Source organism: Artemia franciscana, chromosome 2, assembly GCF_032884065.1.
Source record: "Artemia franciscana chromosome 2, ASM3288406v1, whole genome shotgun sequence".
Lineage (NCBI taxonomy): Eukaryota > Metazoa > Arthropoda > Branchiopoda > Anostraca > Artemiidae > Artemia > Artemia franciscana.
In genome coordinates, this window is record NC_088864.1 from 58,182,700 (window position 1) to 58,204,064 (window position 21,365).

Consider the following 21,365-nt stretch of genomic DNA (forward strand, 5'->3'; position numbering starts at 1 on the left):
TGTTAGTTTTAATTCTGTCCAAGGCCAGACTGTAAGCCTGCTGAGTTGCTATACTAAAAGAGTGTTGCTAGATTGTCACTAATGAATCTTTCCTTTCTGAGTCATTGACCTAAATATAAAAACAAGTAACGATAACGTAAAAAAAATAAAACAAAATAAAAATAACGTAAAAAATAAGTAAATAACGATAATTGATGTCTCTTAATTAAAGTAGAGTTTATCAGTTGAATACCTGCTCGATAAATGGAATTCACAAAATCAAATTGAAAACTGTTGACTACGAATAGGTTCCCTATTTCTGGGAATCCCTAGTCTTGTCTCGTGAACGCGGATATCCTACTGGGTAATTGAGCCGTGCAGTAGCCTTGCTGCTCTTTAGTTATAATTTATTAAGTCCAAGGGTATGAATTCACAAAAATTAGGGGATGGGGTAATCTATATGTATATCAAAACTTGGGGGAGGAGTAACTTTTGATATTTTTCAATTTTTTCCATGAAAATACCTGAACGGGTATTTTGAATAAAACTATAAAAAAAGAGGTATTTAAAAAAACTAGGGGATAGGTAGTGAAAAATCTAGGAGAAGGTGAAAGCCCCCCTTCAAAAACATGTTATGATGGCACTGCTTGCCTAGAGGGAAATATATTAAACGAACAGAAATTATTACGTATATGAGAATGATATCCCCTTTACAGTCCCTCGTTCTTCAAGGTAACGTTAATTAGAATTATCTCAAAACTTAAACTATTAATAAAACTTAACTAAACTTAACTAAACTTAACTAAACTTAAACTATTAATACTATACACCAAAATTGTTTGAAATATGAAACCAAATTCTGTTTTTTCACGACTTTACTAAATAAAGCTAAACGAAAATGTAGCTTAATATTTCAAGACATTTGAAAAAATTTATCAATCAAAGTAAAGCAAATAAAACCGCATTGCAACATATGTCTCACACATTTGTTCATATATGAACAATGAAGGACGAATGTAATCAAAAAATCGTCTAAAAAAAATAATGGATAGAAGAAATAGAAGAAATTTAGTTATACTGTTCTGGTTCATGAAACTTGATGTTTTGTATATGTTTGGCGGTTTGTATTTCATTCTGTAAGTGGTTTCTCCCTCATGATTCTCAATTCTCAAATAATTAAAAAAAAATTGCATTTAAACTTGCAATGAATTATTGTGCTACTCTACCTGATGGAACAAATCCAGCTGCAAGACATCCAATGCCCCCTACAAGGGTCGAACCAAACATCATTGTTCGCCTACCAAGAATTCCAACTAAGAAAATACTCGTTATATGGGATGGTATTTCCACTAACATCGCTAATTCATAATTGAGAATGTAGTTGTCACTCAAGTCGGTTAAAACCATAGATAGCCCATAAAATGACATTGATACTGAAAACCTAATAAAATAAAAGTCATTAATACTTGTCTTTGCTGCAAAAAGACAATAAGCAATAGACAATAAGACAATAGAAAATAAGACAAACAGACAGTAAATGTAATTAAAAATTCTAGACAATTTTTCTCCAGACGATTATTATAAATTATTTATTATTATATTTTATTAATCATTATTATAATTCATTATTATAATCATTATAAATTATTCCAGACAAAAAAGTGTACATAAATCAATTTCAGTAACAAAGTAAGAAAAATATTTGAGATAGATCAAAAATTTTGAGATAGCCATTTTGTTCAGCATCATCGACAAATCTAACAACTATATCTTTAGGTGTAAAATAATCCCCCGCAGTCCCTGGGGAAGGACTGCAAGTTGTGGACTTTGTCCATTGTTTACATAGTATTCGTTATTGAGAAGCATAAAGCCTTTTTTGGAGTGGGGGGGATGCTTGGGGTGAATTTTATTGGGAGGAATCCTTCGTGGGGGGAATTCCTGGGGAGTGAATATTTCAGGGGGAATGTTACACTGGGGATTTTTGACATAATTCCTATACGACCTTCTTTTTAATAGAAATTATTCCTCATATGAAAGGGGTTGTCCCCTCTTCAACGCCCCGGTCTTTGCGCTAAAGTTTAACTCTTTCTCACAACCCTACATTTTAAAACAATAAAAAATAACTTTAGCGCAAAGAGCGGGGTGGTGAGGAGGGAACAGCCTCTATCATATACGAAATAATTTCTGTTTGTTTTAAGTTTTAAGGTCTCTCCTTACTTTCAGTTAAAAAACTTGAATTTTTACTTATATTTATACTATTTGAAAAGAGCACAAGAACCGCTTTCCGTTCGAATGGGCATCCTTCCGATATGAAAATGCTGCGTGGTAGAGTTCATTGATTCGGGTGTATTCACTTAGTATGCTAAAGTCCTTAGCTAAGATAATATGAAAAAAACTTCGTTTTCTTAAAGAGTTAAAGAGGCTGCGTCCCAAAGTCGAACCTTAAAACGTACAGGAATTAGGAGAGGCAGTCCTAATTCCTGTACGAGGAGTACAGGAATTATTAAACTACATCCACCATGGATTGTAGAAAAACGTACAGAAATAATATGAAAACAACTTCGTTTTCTTAAAGAGTTAAAGAGGCTGCGTCCCAAAGTCGAACCTTAAAACGTACAGGAATTAGGAGAGGCAGTTGGGGGACTGACGCCCCCCAACCCCCCCCCCCCCGCTTTTAAAGACTCTTTTGTCCAGGTTTTTTGTTTTGTTAATTAAAAGAGGGCCTTTCCGAAGCCAAGAGCGGGGGGTTAATATGAAAACAACAAAAAAACTGTACAAAAGAGTCTTTAAAAGCGGGGGGTTTGGGGGGCGGCAGCCCCCCAACTGCCTCTCCTAATTCGTGCACGTTTTAAGGTTCGACTTTGGGACGCAGCCTCTTTAACTCTTTCAGTCAGTCTCAACATGTCGAGCTGATCATTTTGATGTACTTGAATGTTGAAATTCGTAACTTTTAACAACAAAAAACTTAACATGGGCTTTTATGGGGAAACGGGGTTTTTCTAAGCTAGAAAATCGGGGGGTTAAGATTTTCCGACGAAACTTTCAAGCAAAATTACTCGGATAATTCTGCGTCGAATGAGTCTTCGTACACCCAGATCCGATGTCAGCTGTGACCTGTAGGCGTGGCGAAAAAAAAGAACAAGAACATTATGTGGCTATACGTGGTTTCTGGAAAACAGGGAAGGAGTTATCGGATCAAGCTGAAATTTCGCGGATAAGCTCCTGGGCCCTAGGGGACCTTAACTTGTGAATTTCAGCCCGATCGGACAACTTTAAAGGGGGGGGGGGGGGTGGGGTTGGTGGGTCGAAATTTTCGGCCAGATTTTCCCCATGAAGAAAAAGTCGGAGGGAGATGAAATTTGGCAGGTTTCTTAGTTGGAGCTCGGGCTACAAAATTCATCCCTCCCCATCCCTCTGTGACCACTGGAACCGAAGATCGCTTAACATTGTCGTGGTTCGCCTCTTTAAAGAGGCACGAGTGTGCCTCCTTGATGCTCCGATAAGCAACATTTTACCAGCTGTTTTACCAGATTTAAGCTAAACAGGCCAAAATGCTTTACCAACAGGCCCACCTTTACCACTGTCTTATTGTTCTACTTTGGAAAGACCCTTTAATATACCTCCAAGATTGTAATGTTAGTATTTTGATTCACCTTGTTTCACTAACACCTTCTTTGTTTTTTAATTAGAAAATTGTGGCAATTTTGTATTACGCATCTACCAGCAGGCTTAGTCCATGTGTAAGAATGCTTTCTTTTCGAGGTGGAAGGGCGGGAGGAGCAAATTCATTATAACAGCAATAAAAGTTTAGTTATATTAACATTTTTGGAACCATTTTGAGAAACAAACAGAATTTTGTAGTTATACCACGGAAATATTAATTCACAATAATATTGTAAATAAACATGACAACAGGAGTAAATGTATGAATACATATGCCACTAATGAGTCAAGCTGGAATTCAAAATATCGAATCGTTGGTTCATTTCCTAATCTCCATGCCGGATTTGGATATAATTTAAAAAAAATTTGAGAAAAAAAATCCAACTAAAGTGAAAACTTAAACATAAAAAAAATTCTGAATATGAAGGGGGCAAATAAAATATAATTTTATTATAGGGGGCGAATAATTTTATATCCAATTTTTACTTATGAACCCTCCTAGCCGAGTGATCAGTGACCCTGACTTGAAATCCTGAGGTCAGGGGTTTGAGTCCTGGCGTCGCTGTTAATTTTGGTTGGAAGGGGGGTCAATAGTGTGACTCGGTAATTTCAGCCAGTGTCAACCCACCTCTAAATGGGTATATGGAGATATCTGGGGGGAAAACATGGGAAACGTCAGATAATTTTCCCTCCAACCACGCATTTGCACTCCCGACCGAATGTATCGTATCTAAATATAATTACTTGCGCAACGCAAACCATTGGTCAGCATGCGAAAAGGTTTTTATTTTAACTTTTATAGCAAATTTGTACTTACCACACAAAAAACATAAGGAAAGTCCTTTTGCGAAGGATCCTGTTTTTCAGTACTTCCAGCATACTTCCAGTAGTGGCTGTTTTCGAAGATACACCTGATTTAGCTTCATTCTAGAAATGAGAGAATCCCGAGTTGATTAGAAATTACAAGAAATTTTAACGCATATAAAAATAATCAAAACCGCGGGCGTCTGAAAAGGGGCGTTGAAAGCAACCCTCGAAGTGCAACTTCGGGAAGGAAGGGAGGGGCTTCCTTCCCGTATACATATGAAAATATTTCCATATACAAATGGAAATACAAAGCTTTAGGATTCGTTTAGAAGCATACAAAAATCTAAAAAAAAAATTCCGCAAAAAGTTGAAAATTGTCTTTATTATACTTACCTGTGAGTGGTTCAGATTAAATTAAAATGAAAGGGAAAACTTTAGTGAGATGGGTCTGTTTGTTTTTTATTGCATAACAAATTAAATCTTGGTGAAATGTTTGACACTGCTGGTCGTAAGACCCCTTCTACACTTTCTAGCGATGAACGATGAACAAAAGGAGAGAAATACAAAAGAAAGATAAATAAATATCTTTTGACGATTTATTTATTAGATAGCAATATACATATACATATGATGCTATAGAGTTTTATAATTTGTTTAGAAACATAAAAAAATATTAAATAAAAAAATTGCAGTGAATATAGTTACAATCATTATATGTCCTACTTTTCATCAAAATTGTATTTTTTGCAATAACAAGATAAGCCAGATCACAATAAAATTAGCCAAGATTTAAGCCGGCGAGTAAATTCAAGAATTTTCTGGCCAGTGTCCCATCAAAACAAGACTGTCTGGTGGGAAACAAGCCATTTTCCCACTGAGATGAGTGTCAATACTATAAAATCCCGTATTTAGATATTTAAGTTTAGAATATCTCACGACCCCAGAATTTCGCTACGCGACCATATTTGGGGTCGCAACCCATAGTTGAAGAAGGCCTGGTTTAATTGAATTAAATTAAACGCTAAAGTTTTTATTGTTTTAAAAAGTAGAGCTGTGAAAAAGAGTCAAACTTTAGCGTAAAGAGCGGGACGCTGAGGAGGGGACAACTTCTTTCATATACGGAATAATTTCTGTTCGTTTTAAGTTTTAATGCCGCTCCTTACTTGCAGTTAAAAAAAACTTGCTTTTTTATATTTAATTGTATTTAAAATTCAGCTTAAACATTAGAGTTGAGGGACAGGCTGTATCTTCCTTATGTTTGGTGGACTTGGTGCTTGCATAAGTTACAACTTTACTCTTTTACCTTTACATAAAAGAACTTTTCCTTTTGAAACTAAATTTGTTTCTATTCTTAATCTATGTTTAAAGTATGGCAAGTGAATATGTAAAGATGAGATATCTTTTTAGCTTAAGAATTGTGAACTATTTCAACACTCGGCTATAAGCTCTCATCGAATGAAAATTAGTTCATTATAATTCCAGGTTTCGCAATAACTGGTTAAGGATAAAGTGACGTGTAACCTTGACCTACATAAGAGGATTATCAAAAGAACTATTTGTGCATGAATTGTAGAAAAAAAAATATTGAGCTATTATTATTGAACTAATTGAACCAGCGTGATGCCTGTTACCAGTGACGATACTTGTTACCAGAGACTGACACTGATGTTCCGACATTCGTCATAAAGCGTCCTACGGAAGTACCCTGCCACTGCCTACACCTCTTTATTCTCAAAATTTAATGAGCTCCATCAAGTTGTTTTGGGAATGTCTTCAAAACTTGACAATTATGAATTGAGCTTCCCTCAATTACCCAAGCCGGCTTCAGTGCTAGATTTGCATGCAACAGTTATCGTCTCAAAGGTGCCGGACGCCTTATCTGACCCTATTAAGCGAAAAGCTGCTATAGACCAAATTACTGGACATGAATTAGTACGTAGCGTAAAGCCCATCAATGACAAGTGGTATATTAATATGGACAAGTCTGCTATGGAGGACTTCTGCTCGTCTATCCAGAACATAATCTCCGGTACTACAACAAAAGTGGTTTCCAAGCGGTTTTTTGGTATATCACGTAATATTCCTACCGACGTTGACATTACGGTACTCGGAAGCCAACATGGTATCATAGATGCTAAGAGATTGGGCCTATCTAAGTCTGTGAGAATCGAGTTTTTGGATTCTTTTGCGCAATCTACGTTTTTCAAGCATGGCCTCAGAGTGGGCTACGAAATTTTTCCTGTTTACGAGTTTAAGGACCTACCCAAATGCTGTTTTAAATGCCGATCACTAGACCATCTACAGTACTCCTGTCCCAGCGTTCTCCCGAAATGTGCTCATCGTCGAGGGCCGCACATATCAACAATAGATGAGCCATGCATTGCTGATCCCAATTGCGCAAATTGCGGCCAAAAACACCCTTCCTATAGCTTTTCCTGCCCCGTTATTAAGAATCGAATAAAGTGCAAATCCGCCTTTCAACCATGAGTGCATCAATCTCAGTTATTTCTTTCAATATAAATGGCACCAAAGATAAGGATTTTGTTATTGATGAGTTGTACGGTTCCTACGATTTGGTATGTTTCCAGGAGCATCTTCTCACTGCTTCAAGTTTAAATTTTTTGCGTCGAAGTCAGCACCATACTGCGTTCCTGAGTCCAGCAAAAGCTACTGGCGGTCGCCCTTCCGGTGGACTAGCCTGTGTCTTTAAACGGGACATTCATCTACCCTCCCCAGTACTCTTCTACTCCGACGAATTTTTTTTGGCTGTGCGTGTCGGCAGTATTGTATTTATAAACTCTTCACTCACATATGAAGGATACTCGATCAGATCCTTAACTAAATTCGGAAAGGCGTGTGGTCTGCTTAAGAATCTTGTGAATCCGGTACTGTTAAACTCTCTACAGTATATAATAATTGGGGACCTAAATACTGATATTAATCGATCTTCTGTGAGAAGTGAACTGCTTTTTGAGTGTCTTCCTTCATACCGCGTTGTGCCCAAATCCCACAATTTTTCATATGTTCATCATTCTGGAAGCACAAGTGATATTGACCATATTATTTGCTCGCCTGGTACTATCTCTTCTTCTGCTTCTGTTCATGTTAACGAGCAAGATACTGACCACATGCCAATTTCTGCGACATTTACAATGGATATTGATCCATCGGAAACCAATTGCTCGCGAGGAAAAGCGAAGTGGTTTGAAAAAAGTAATTGGAGCAAAGCCAATATACCGCACTACATCTCTACCTTGACAACCCTGCTTTCTACCATACGTGTTCCATATCATCTTCTTCAGCGCCAGGTACCTACGAATGGTAAAGCCGATATTGACTGTTATTATAACCATCTTGTGATGTGTATGAAAAGGGCAGAAGAAGCTGCCGTACCTCGACAATGTATTCGTAAAAGAACACAAAAACCTATCTGGTCAATTGACCCTTGTTTAAAGTCGATAAAAAATAAAGCAAAATTATGGCTCCAGATATGAATGAATGTGGTCGGCCAAGTTCTGGGTGTGTCGCTGATATCAAATGTAAAACTAAAACCAATTATAAACGTTATCTGAGGTCGGCCCGTTACCGCGGTATGGATTTCCCTGTAAGTAGGGAGGATTGGCGAAAAGTGATCGATTCTGACAAGATAAATGATGAAACTATGACAAGTAATTGCCTTCCAACTTCAGCTTGGTATAAACATTATTCTTCGATTTTTTCAGTGATTAATTATTCAGTGCATTCTGTATATACTCGCCTTCCTACCCCCCTCTTTAGTACAACGTTTTCGCAACGCCATATAGTGCCCATATCTTTTTCTTCCGTAATTAATGCTGTTAAAAGTTTAAAATCTGATTCAATAGATAAGGATGGTATTTCTAAAATGCATATGCCGATTGAATGCACCCCCCTTATATCTCACTTTCAGCTTCTTTTTCAAATGTGTCTATGTACTTCATACGTACCTGAGAGTTTTCTGTGTGGCACTGTTTCGTCAATTTTAAAAAGGGGAAAGTCACTGATTGATTGTTCTTGCTATCGACTTATTACTGTATTTGGTAATATTAGTAAGGTTTTTGAGTATATCCTTCTACCATTTTTGACTAAAAATATTATTGAGGATGAGAACCAATTTGGTTTTCGGAGTGGGGTGGGTTGTCAGCATGCACATAGGATTCTGTCTTCTCTATTGGCTGATAATTCTTCCAAAGGAAATGGTCTTTATATTTGTGCTTTGGATCTTTCGAAAGCGTTTGATAGTGTGGTCCATAGTCAGCTCATTTTTTCCTTGTATAATTCTTTGGTCAATCTCTCTATTATAATGCTTCTTAGGTTTTGGTATTCAAATTCGTTTCTTCAATTAGGATCTGCACCAGACACTATTATACGAACGCGGAGAGGAGTTAGGCAGGGTGGTGTTCTGTCCCCTATGCTTTTTAAGATTTGTATTTCTAGTGTGCTGGCTAAGATTTCAGGTACATACCTTTCTGGTCTTGCTAATGTTTCTTATCTTGCGTATGCCGACGACTTGCTTCTGATTAGCCGTCCCAAAAAGGGTCTTTCCAAAATGGTCTCTATAGTTTCTGATGCTTTCTCTGATATTGGCCTTTCAATTAATATAGATAAATGTGAGTTTCTTCCCTATAATGTATTACTGCTACTCCCCTTCACTGTAATAACTTCACTATCCCTCTTGTTGATTGTATTCGTTGGCTTGGTATCTCTATTACTAACAATCTTTCGAGCTTATGTCAGCGTACTGTTTGTGATATAAGTAAAAAGATTCAGATTGGTTATGCAAAAATTGTTGCAAATAGAGGGAAGTATAACAGACGTACGCTGGCTAAACTTTATTCTACTTTCTGTGATCATTCTGTCCTTTATGCTTCAGGTCTTTTCCCCTTCTTAATAATGGTAATTTAAAAAGAATTCGGATAAATTATTTCAAATTTTGCAGATTTCTTCTGTATCTTCCACCTTGGACAAAAAACCGGACTCTTGTTAAAAATTCTCAGTTCCTGACATAACTTTAAAGTTGGAGATTCTTCACAGACAACTCTGCAGTACAGCTTCTGCGCACCTATCCCCTCACCACCGTCTTATCCGTTTTTTTCCTTGACCTCGTGTGTGTATTTGTTTTTCTCTTTGTGTTTTTTGAATTTCATTTTTTGTGTGTATCTAATGTTCATTTTTTTTCATAGCTCGTTATTATGTGTGTTTATTTAATTTTTTGTATTAACGTAAAAAATTTCTATTGTCATTACTTTTCATTTTTTGTATGTTTTGCTTTTTTTGTGTGTATTTAATTGTTTGTACTCCACATTTTAATACTTTTATAGTGTTGTTGTGGGCAAGAAATAAATTATTATTATTATAACTGAAAACGCTATTTCACTACTTATTTATGGCACATTCTGTTTGTTTAAGTTTGATTGTTTATTGATTGTAATTCTGTATAGTCACGCTCAAGATTTTGCAAATACACTGTTTTGATAACCTGAGGACGCATGGCCTCATGATTTCTTGCCTTGCTACTTCGTCCTAAAGAGTCCCATCTCGAGGATCATACCTCAAAAATTTTGAGCAAATCATATCATACGTTTTCTTCAACAGTCTCAGAAAGTTTCAACTTGATCCCAAGCGTTTATAGAGATTAATGCCAAACACGCCTTTTTTTCTCCATAAACACTATCTGATAACACTATTTGCGCTATTTTGTGTCATTAGCCATGGGGCTGCAATGGTCATGTTGACCACGAAGCTGAACTTTTTAGATCTATGACTGTTCTATACAAAAAGTGTTAAAAAAGGGCCTTCAGGGGGTTGTGTCAAAAAGCAATTGGCCGTAAGGAATGATTCTAGAACATTCAACTCAATTAATCAAAGCCTCTCCTAGGTTTTTGCGAAAAAAATAATAATAATAAAAAAAAATAAATAAAAAAAATGGATGGGAAACCCTAAGTCTAAGCTACGATGTCGACTCGTATGAGCTAAAGCCCTGGTGACTCTACTACTATTACTACTAGGTCATTTTAGCCCCATCTCACCTGAAGTCAACACAGCTACGCATGCTTCTCCTCCATCCCAATTATATAAAGCATCCGTATTTACACCCTCCCAGAAAGTTCCAATTTATCATAAATAATTTTTTTAGACATCCTCCCCTCTGGTGAGTCTGGTACCCAATACAATCCGTAAGAAATTTCTCTGGAATTCCTTTAGAATTTCCTCATCTATTTTTTCGATCACCGACACTTCAGAACCATCCGTGACCATTGTCATCATAATAGTTTCCAATAGTCTAATCTTGGTTTACAGACTTATCTTCCTATTCTTCCCAATTTTTTTCAACTGTGAAAAAAATACCCTGGGCCTTTGCTATCGTACATTTAACATCTTCACTGTACCCACTGTCTTTGCTAATAATGCTACCTAAGTATGTGAAACTGTCCACCGGATCGATCTTCCCATTACCCTACATCACCTCTTCACCTTCATGTATTCCTAGTCTTAGTGAATTTGGTAAGGTTCAATTAGCGTATTTCTTTCAGGAGCAGCTTCTTTTAGTCCAATTTGCATTTGCACTGTATTAATAAGCAATGCTACTCACCTTGTCGACTGCATCATAATCTAGTGCACCAGTTCCATCCAACGAAGTACAAAGTAAATGTTGTGGCACTGTCTTCTTATTTACTCTACAAGCCATTTCTACAATTTTTTTGGCTTCTTCAAGACGACCCTGGTTTATGAGCCAGCGACACGACTCGGGCAAAAGCCTGGAACGCAGAAAATAAGACTCTAAGAACAATTCACAAACCAAGCCAAAATTTTTAACCTCTGGATATAAACTCCCCAAAAGTGGATAGATAAGATCTCAATATTACCCTGAAGTGAGAGATTCTGTGTTTATCTATTCTTTTTCTGAAACACTCAAACAATTTCCTCTGGCAGCAACAGAAGTTCCAACAGTTTAAAGACATCCACAAGTAAAATCAGGCACTAACACAGAAAGAGATAAACAACACAGAGATGAAATGACTATTTGAAAATGCGTTAAGGAAAAATCTAATTAATTCTTAGAATTCCACTGGGTAATATAGCAGGAAAGTCTGTGTCTATGTCTAAGAGAGACATGAGACCAGTCAAGGCCACTTATAACTGTGGCTTCTGAACAGAGATACCATACAACTTCTTTTGTATGCTACCGAAGCGTGGAGCCTTAACCAGCAATAAGAAAAGAAAATTACTGGTTTTGAAAGCAAGTAATCTCTAAGGGTTTCTGTGTATTTATTCATCAGAATGTTCTAAGACAAAATCATTAGGGAACTAGTAAAGTTATCCCTAATAACTGACATTAGCAGAACCCATTGATGGAGGTATCTTGGATTTTTCATTAGCATGCTGGACATATAAGCAAGAGAGGCCTCGAAAGACGTTATGGACCACATATGACGTCGACCTGTGTTACCTGAATACTTCACTTCAATAGAATGGAATCATATCCAAGCAGATGGTTGCACGTGTTATTCTGATGGCAGAGGGGGGGGGTTCTACAAGATAAGCAAAATATTTTAATATAAGCACTAAGGCATTTCTTGTTCCAATTAAATAAAAAAAAGTTTTTTAACTGAAAGTAAGGAGCGACATTAAAACTCAAAACGAACAGAAATTACTCCGTATATGAAAGGGGCTTTTCCCTCCTCAGCGCCCCGCTCTTTACACTTAATTTTAACTCTTTCTATCAACTCTACTTTTTAAAACAGTAAAAAACAGTAAAAACTAGTTTTTTTATTTAATTTCTAAACAGTTTTGAATTAAAGCACGGTTTGATTTTGGCTCTCCGGATATAAATAATTAAAACGAAATTTGCATATTAATTTTTTTTTTAAGCTAAATGGCTTTCTCACAGCTTTGATCGAACGATTTTGAAAAAAAAAAACAGAAGCGGAGGATTGGGCCTAGTTACCCTAAAATTTTTGATTACTTAAAAAGGGAACTAGAACTTTTAATTTTTTACGAACGTTTTTATTCGTAAAAATATATGTAACTTACGAATTAACTTGCATAACAAACTTCTATATTAGTATGTTTTTACTACTTATATGAGGGGGTTCGCCCCCCGTCAACACCTCGCTCTTTACAGTAAAGCTTAAATTTTGTCCCAATTCCTTAAGAATGACCCCTGAATCACAAAGGACGTAGAATAAATAGTTGAAATTACTAAAAATACTTATGCGTAAAGAGCGAGGTATTAGGAGAAAGTGAGCCCCATTATATACGTAATAGTTTCTGTTTGTTTTAAGTTTTAATACTGCTCCTTACTTTCAGTTGAAAAACTTTTTCATATATTTTTTTTAATGCTAGAAAATCCTGTGCCCCCCTTCATGGAAATTCTCTTCCCCTACGACAAATTCCTCCGTGGAGAGTTCCCCCCATATAATTCCCTCCCCCCAACCAAAAAATCTCCCTGAAAACGTCTCTACACTTCCCAATAACCATTACTATAATATCTAAACACTGGTCAAAGTTTGTACCTTGCAGCCCCTCCTGCGTGGACTGTGGGGAATAAATCTTCCCCAAAGACATAGTTATTAGGTTTTTCGACAATGCTGAACAAATTGGCTGTCTCAGAATTTTGATCCGATGACTTTGGGAGAAAAATGAGCGTTGGAGGGGGCCTAGGTGCCCTCCAATTTTTTGGTCACTTAAATAGGGCAATAGAACTTTTAATTCCCGTTAGAATTCGCTCTCTCCCGACATTCTAGGACCACTGGGTTGATACGATAACCCCTGGGGAAAAAAAACGAACAACCAAACAAACTAAACGCATCCGTGGTCTGTCATGTGGCAAAAAATGCAAAATTCCACAATTTTGTAGATAGGAGCTTGAAATTTCTACTGTAGTGTTCTCTGATACGCTGAATCTGAGGGTGTGATTTTTGTTAAGATTTTGTCACTTTTAAGGGGTGTCTCTCCCTATTTTCTAAAATAAGGCAAATTTTCTCAGGCTCGCAACTTTTGATTGGTAAGACTAAACTTGATGAATTTTACATTATTTAAAATAAACATTAGAATGCGATTGTTTTGATGTAACTATTGGTATAAAAATTTCGTTTTTTGGAGTTTCGGTTACTATTGAGCCGGGTCGCTCCTTACTACAGTTCATTACCACGAACTGTTTGAAAAGTGAACTAGAACTTTCAATTTGCGATCAAATGAACCCTCTCTGAAGTTTATACGAGCATCCCTTCCACAAGAACCACATAAGCCCCCAAGGCATATCTTACAACACCTGTTTCCGGGCCCTGGGGGGGGGGGGGGTGTGCCGACAACGGAGTTTTTGTTATCTGTCCTTCGAACTGTTTTGAAGAAAATGCATATGCGATTTTTTTTTATCTGATTCATTTTGGGAAAAAAGCATTTGGGGGAGGGGCAGTTGCCCTCTGATCTCTTTCTACTCTTAAAAAGTGAACTAGAACTTAAAATTTCAAATCAAACCAGCCCTCTATGAAGTTTATATGAGCATTCCTTCCATTGAACCATGTATTCCCCCAGGGCATAACTTACAACGTCTGCTCCCGGGCCCTGTGGGGTTGTTTCAGCACCAAAATATTTTATCTAACTTTTGAATTATTTTTAACAAAATATCTATCTCAAAATTTGTATCTGATAGATTTGGGGAAAAAGTGGTGTGGGGGGCTAGTTGATCCAAGATCACTTTTGACTCTTAAAAGGGGCACTGGAACTTCTGATTTCCTATCGAGTGAGGCCCTCCGAAGTTTGTACGACTACCCCTTCCATATGAATTATCTATGGAAAATAATATTGGAGCCGTATGGCCTTTACTATAGGCAAAACTGTAGCGTTGCCTCTGATGTTCGATAGCAGTGGCCCAAAAACCAAGAACCAAAACAGCACAAAGGGTATTAAAACATAAGATGCCAAATCAGCCAAAAGTAGCATAAGCTACAAAGAAAAATTACTTTTAAAATAACTTTCGGGGTTCTCAGGATTCTGCGAAATAATTTTTTTTATATCTTTTATTTTATTATTTTTAAAATCTGATTTTCAGTAAATTTATTCATACATCTTAATCTTAAAATATACATCATAACAGGTGGCATCAGCTATACCTTTGCCCCCCCCCCCCCAAAAAAAAGGAAAAATTACGATTATGCACAAAATATTTCTTAAATAAAGATTTTTGAATTCTTAAATAAAGAATATTTCAAAAAGCATGTGCTATTAGGAGTAGTTAAAAGAGCATATGCCAAATTGGCAAAAATTAATAGGCAACATATGTTCTTCGAATTTCTGATACTCTTAGGATTATGTATAGTGCTTTTTCCTTATTTTAGTATTAATTTTAGTTTAGCTTTTTTTATTCTATTTTCAGTAATATTTAATTGAAATATTTTATCATTCAGAAATTTGTAAAGGAAAGCATTCATCAAAGCAAATTACTCAGCATGATAATGAGCGTTGTAATTTTTTTCCTTTTCTAAAGTCCATGTTCATATCTTAGACGACTCCGGTTTTATTATCAGATTCAACAAAAACAAGTTTTTTTCACTGAAAGTAAGAAGCAAAATGGAAGCTTAAAACGAACAGAAATAATTACGTAAATTAAGGAGGTTGCCCTTCCTCAGTACCTGGCTCTTCACGCTAAAGTTTTTAGTATTTTAAAAAACTAATTCTTATTATTTTAACTAAACCTCCCTTGTGATCCGGGAATCGTTCTCAGAGAATTGGGACAAAGAATCAAACTTTAGCGTAAAGAGTGAGGTAGGGACGAAAGGGCAACCCCCCTAGTATATGCAAAAATTTCTGTTTGTTTTAAGTTTGAATGTTTTACCTTACTTTCAGTTGAAAAAACTTTTATTCTATTTACTTTCCGGTCCTTTTTTTCAATAATGCCGGAAACCCGTCTCCCCCAACATGGAAAAAGTTTTTTCCCTCCCCAAATAAAAGACCCTCTAGATTCGTGATTCCCAACGAGGGAGACAGGCCTTACCGGTGTGGCATGGCAATATTTTGATAGCTCACGGACAGGACACGCACCCTTTGGCGGACAATACTTTAGTGCCTTAATTTCGAAGAAAGAAAAAATAGTTTTCACGTAAATGACGTCACATTCATATGCACTTAAGGAACAAAAAAGATGCACAATAGTGTTGCAATGATGTAATAGGCTAAAGTGTACAAAAAGGTGTTGTATACAGACAGTATTTTTCATCAGAATAAGGTATGCCTAGTGGAAGCCCCAGAAAGAGATACTAAACTAATGGCGTTTTAGGTTTCCTCAGGGGAATACACGTAAAATTTTGAGTAACAAAATTTAAACATCCCGTGGGGGTATCGAGATTTTAGAAATACTTAGGTGGGACAAGGCTAAAATTACCAATAAAATCTCTCCATGTAAAACTGAGTCGAGAAAGAAAAATAGAGGCAAATAAAAAAATTCGTATAGGAATTCTTGGAAATTTCCCCAGTGTAGAATTTCACCTGAAAATTTACCCCCCCCCCCGAAACTTCCCTACCTATGAAAAATTATACCTGTGAAAGATTTCCCCAGAAATCCCCCCTCCAAACCAAAAAATGCATGCATACTTCCAAATAAGAAACACTATACATAAACATTGAGCAAATTCCATAGCTTAAAGACCTTTCCCCAAGGGCTGTGGCGGTCATGCTATCTCCAAAAAATATACTTATTAGACCTTTCAACTCTTTTGGACAAAATGGCTATCTGAAAATTTTGATCGGACGGCTTTGTGGAAAAATAACATGGGAGGTGCGTAGCAACCCTCCGATCTTTTTGGTCACTTGGAAAGGGCACTTGAAAATTTTAATTCCCGTTGGAATGATCCCCTTTCCGACATTCTGGGACCATTGGTTTAATATAATCACTTCTGGAAAATCTTACTTTTTACTATACAGTTGAGGTTTCTCATCATTATTACCTTACTCTTTAGGCTGAGTTGATATTTTCATCAGAAACAAAAGTTTGTACACTATTTAACTGGTTAGCAGATAGTAATTAGACTAAATATCATTTTTAGTACTTAAAAAGGTTTTGAATAAACTCCACCCTAAAAAGAACGTAACCTTGGTCATTTATATGGTAATTTGTGTAAAAACTTAAAGAAAATAATTATTACCACCAGTACGAAAGCAACAAGAAGCCAGGTGCACCATATATTAGCTGCAAAGTTCTCCAATCTTTTACAAAAATTGCAACAATTCCAAGGGAGCAGGAGCCAATGGCGAAGAAAATGTTTTGTATAAATCCAAATTTCAAACGAAATTCACTTCCAACAAATTCAGTTCCTAAAAAAAGAGTGTATCCTTATTAAAACGGAAAGTGTTGACCAAAAGGAAACAAACTGTTTATGAATTACAAGAATAACCGAACAAACATATCATGGGAAGACTCTAAGCCCACATTTTCATTGGTGTTTTACGGACAAAATAATTCAATTAATGAAATGCCGACAAAATTGTACTTTTTCCACCCAGCATGCTCAAACGAGGTTTCCAATTGGATTTTTTATCCGGTGTGTCTGTAAAAACGCCCATGAACACAGAGCATAAATTCATGCATACCTTAACGGAGAAGTCTCAATTAAGCTCAGAATTGAGAGACATGGGATAATGGATTCTGTGGATAATCTGAAATATGACAAATGAGCCAAAATTAAGCACAAAAATGCTTCTAGCATATTTGATTTACTTTAGATTATTATTAAATTGTAATCATGCACATTTAAAAATTAAAGTTGTTTTTAAAATTGCGTTACCTGGTTATGGCAACTCTAGTGCACATATGCCTTAAGATTACTGGGAGGTTGGTCTCTTTCCTGGGACGAGATCATACCTGAAGATTCGAAGCATATGTTTAGGGACAAGCTTTTCTGCTTTTCGTGGGTCCTCCTTCAGAACCATATGGAGGATTTTCGTTCCAAGTGCAACGAGTGTACATGGTAATAGACCACCAGGGCCACTACTTATGGCACTAAGGTCTAATATCGTGATCAAGACGGTCCATGGTTTCTAGTGGACTATTCTCCCACCAATATTCGCAATTTAATAGGCCGCCAGGGTCATTCCTGAAGCCACTAGTTTAAGTTTTCTGGCACCGCGATGCCAAGATCAACTCTGACACGCCACAGATTGTGTGAGTTCTTCTTTTGGTGATTTCAGTGTTGTGGTCTTGTCCCACCCATAACCAGTAGAGATACAGCAAGACACATTTTGGTTAAGAGGGACCATCCTAACTACGCAGTTTCAACTCAAGGCTAATTAGAGAGCAAGTGAGAAATTATCCAGAATATTACGCAAAAAAGGAGTGCCAAAGATTACAAAATTTAAGAATAAAGGGGAAGGGTGAAACAGAGAGAACCAAAAATGGCAATTATTTAATCTGGCAAAAGAAAGAATCAAAAACAAAATTTACCTGATAATCAGGGCCAAGGCCAAAAAATGAGGGGGTGTGCCCCTAAAATCTCTTTCAGTGGGAAGAACATATTGTGATCAAGCCTGTAATATTGATGCTCAAGGGGTATAGAGTATTCCCTTTTATATTGCAGGCATATTTGCAGTAGTCATTTCAAGCCTGAGGTTTTTTCTTGAGAATGTGTTCTATACCATTCAGTTATGGGTTTAAAGAGATCTGGTAACAGGGCATTCAGCTTATGCTAGTTTTTCCCAGTACGAATTCCCAGGTAAAGTTCTACCTAAAATAAGTGTGCTATTGTCTCGTTATTCTGTCAATTCGAAGGGATTTATTTTTTCTGCTCAGGATACTGAAATCAATATTATACAGGCAAAAAAGTATATTTTCCACTATGAAATCATTCAGGCGAGGGTTGTCCATGTAAATATTAAGGTATTCTTAGTAATTATAGATATTAGCTTAGATTAAAATTTAACTTGAACTTCAAATAAACGACAATTCATCTTTATGCTACTCATCATCATCACAGTCAAAAAGCATTTCGTATTAGGAAAAGCCCTTTTCTACGGAAATTCTTTTCTAAAAGTTTTCTTTTTTTAAGAAGAAAAAGAAGGTGTGCTAATCATACAATTGTCGTAAAAAGTTGACATAAGAAGGTTTAGGCTTTTTCTCCTGCACCCAAGCCCCCCTTTAATAGTTGTGATCGGCTAGCACCAAGAATATAAGACGTAAAACAGGGACCAAGTTTTGCTTTTCGATGTAATTTTTCATGATCCTTAATTTTGTTTGGTCAGCAATTGATCAAAAGCTTTTTTTCTGCCGTCCTAGTTCATGCCAACAATTTTCTATTAGAACAGATAATATAGTTGTTCACTAACACAAACCCAGCTGTTATATTTAAAACGGTTGCATAAGCCCTTTTGGTCCAAAATGAGTTGGGTATGTTTCATCAGCTCGAGGAATTGAGTCATGCAGTCAGAATTGTTCTATCTTCTACCGTTATGAAGATAAAAAAGACATACGCCACTTTTCGACGTGGATCCCATGGCCAGAAAGGAGACACGTGCAGAGCACATGTCTCCTTTCTGAACCTGTTATTCTGGACTCCTGGCATATTTGGCATGTGTCTCCTTTTTGGCTTAAAAATCAACCGAATATCAGGATATTCATCATATTTGAAAACTAGTAAAAGTTGTTGTAAAGTGATTGAGAGCACAATGTACCCTAGAGTATCGGTCCCTCATAATAATGGCGATGAAGAAACCAATAAATATCTGTGCCTAAATGCAAGTGAACTTAAGTTTTTGCAAAATTGATATATACTTGATTTGGACATTGTTCAGAGCTTGTTTTATGACAAAAATCCTTAGACGCTATACTCAAACAATGGAAAAGACGAGAAATGGACGAATTGAAAATTGTGTGTAGCGACGAAACTGAAGTATTCTAAGAATAACACCGCAATGTTCAAATTTCACACCACCCCAAAGATGAGAAGCTAAATGGTTTCCACTGGTGCCTCTAAAGACTAGAAATTTAAAGGCTTATTCAGACACGGTGAAGTTTCTAATATTGCTTCAGATGAGGCTTTAGCAGTTTAGCAAAGTTTAAGTGAGAGTAGCAGAATTTAGAAATAATGCGACACAAAAAGCAAGAAAACAAAAAATCATGTGCTCAGTAGTGCAGAAGAGCACAATTGAAGAAAAGCAAGTAAAGACAAAGCCAAATCAAAGAGCCCTAGATGTCCGGCTAACTACAAAAGGAAATGTTCAGTGTTACGTATAGAAATGCTGAAGGATATACATGGCGAATACTCGGCTCTGGACTACCAGACAGGAGAAGGGTGAAAGTGGATGGTTGTCTACCACCTAAGAAAAAGATGAGTTATAACTATTTTTACCTCTGAAGTCTTGTGATGATGGCAGTAGAGAACCATTACCTGTAATTGCATGATGAAAATGATTTATGTGGATGCTGGGATTTTCCAGTATGAAGCGGATTGAGAAGATCTACTGGAAGATTTTTCAAGGAGTCTTTGGCTTTTCAAGTTAAGGAGAGTCGTGGTGGACAAAGCAACGGCAAAGAGACAGTGCATAAAGAGCTTGTCGAGTGGCATATTGAGTCCTTCAGACCAAGCCAGCCACAACATCCTCGACGTAAACAGTCCAGGTGTGAGATATTTACTGAGAGAAGCCACTGTTCAGTTCATGCTCAATGCTTTTAAGAAAAACTATCCAAATTAAAAATATTCACGTGCTTTTTATGCCGCTGTCATGCATACCACTAACGTATCTTTGAAAATGATAAGCCACAGAGTGATACATTTGAGTCTTGTGATACTATGAAAAAAGCAGGTAAAAATTAGCATCTAATTGAATCAGACAAGGAGGTAATGGACAACTATAAGCAAATGGCACGAAAGGCACAAGAGTAGCTAATAAAAGAGGCGTAACAAGCTCTTATGACGGAAAAAGCGGTGTACGGTATAGGTATACAAAAAGTACTTTTACTACCCATTGTACCCAAAATCAAGGATTCATGATTTACTTTCCATATAGTAGTCTTCAATGAGACTTTGGGTTCTGTGAAATCAAGAAGTGTTCCAAAATCGCGCATTGCATAGTGTGGCATGAAGCCATTTACGGCAGAACTGCTTTTGATGTGGTCTCAACCATATATAGTCTAATGAATGATCTGTGGGAAGTGAAAAAATTTCTTTTGTGGTGTGACAATTGTTCAGTCCAAGATTAAAGTTGGATTATGCTTAGTGCCCTTGTTTGTATCGTGAATCAGAGTTGGGGACCCGACACCATCAGACTGAAGTACCTTACCAAGGTTCAAACACATATGACAGCAGACACTACCTATTGTTGCATTGAAGAGAAAACAAAAAATCAGGCTGTTGTCGAGTATATGAGGTATCTAGTAACCCTGATGCAAAATTTTAGAAAAAAGCACTCAAATGAAAATTCTGGGCACGACATACTTTGTTTGGAAAAATGAAAGAGCAACAAAAAGTGCCTCTAAAATGAATCGGTTGTGCTGAAGAGAATTGTCCAGGCTAATTTTCAAAAGGGTCAGAAAGACCTACTTTATGATTTCGACGACACTTTACAACGTTTTGGCTTTCTCAAACAGAACAGGCATAAAATGTTTGCCATAGAACGTCAAGGGTCCAAGAGAGATTAAAAAAAACAAAGAATTCTGAGACAGTCCACACACATTTCTGATGAGTGGAATAATCAATTTTGGCTTAACTTGCCAGTGAAGAAAGAGTCAGCTGATCTAACTATGTGTTTTGAAGGATTTCAAGGCGATAATATTCAGACAACAATCAAATAAGTTACTTACCATTCATTTCTTTTCATACATTTGAGCATAATTAACCTAAGCAGAATTTTATACTAGCCAACATACTGGCAAACATTTTTTTTTTTCGTTCTGGAATACGAGGAGCTTA

At 36.6% G+C, this 21,365-nt stretch overlaps 1 protein-coding gene across 1 annotated transcript in view; it reads right to left on the minus strand.

The window, feature by feature from the left end:
- Nucleotides 1-1,188: 1,188 nt before the first annotated feature.
- LOC136035314 (organic cation transporter protein-like) overlaps nt 1,189-21,365 on the minus strand; it is a 46,257-nt gene continuing 26,080 nt past the window's right edge. Inside the window, exons 5-8 of the mRNA XM_065717027.1 lie at nt 16,611-16,779; nt 11,060-11,225; nt 4,460-4,569; nt 1,189-1,420 (exon numbers count right to left, since the gene is read on the minus strand). Of these exons, the coding sequence (XP_065573099.1) occupies nt 1,189-1,420; nt 4,460-4,569; nt 11,060-11,225; nt 16,611-16,779 (677 nt within the window). The remainder of the gene's footprint in view (nt 1,421-4,459; nt 4,570-11,059; nt 11,226-16,610; nt 16,780-21,365) is intronic.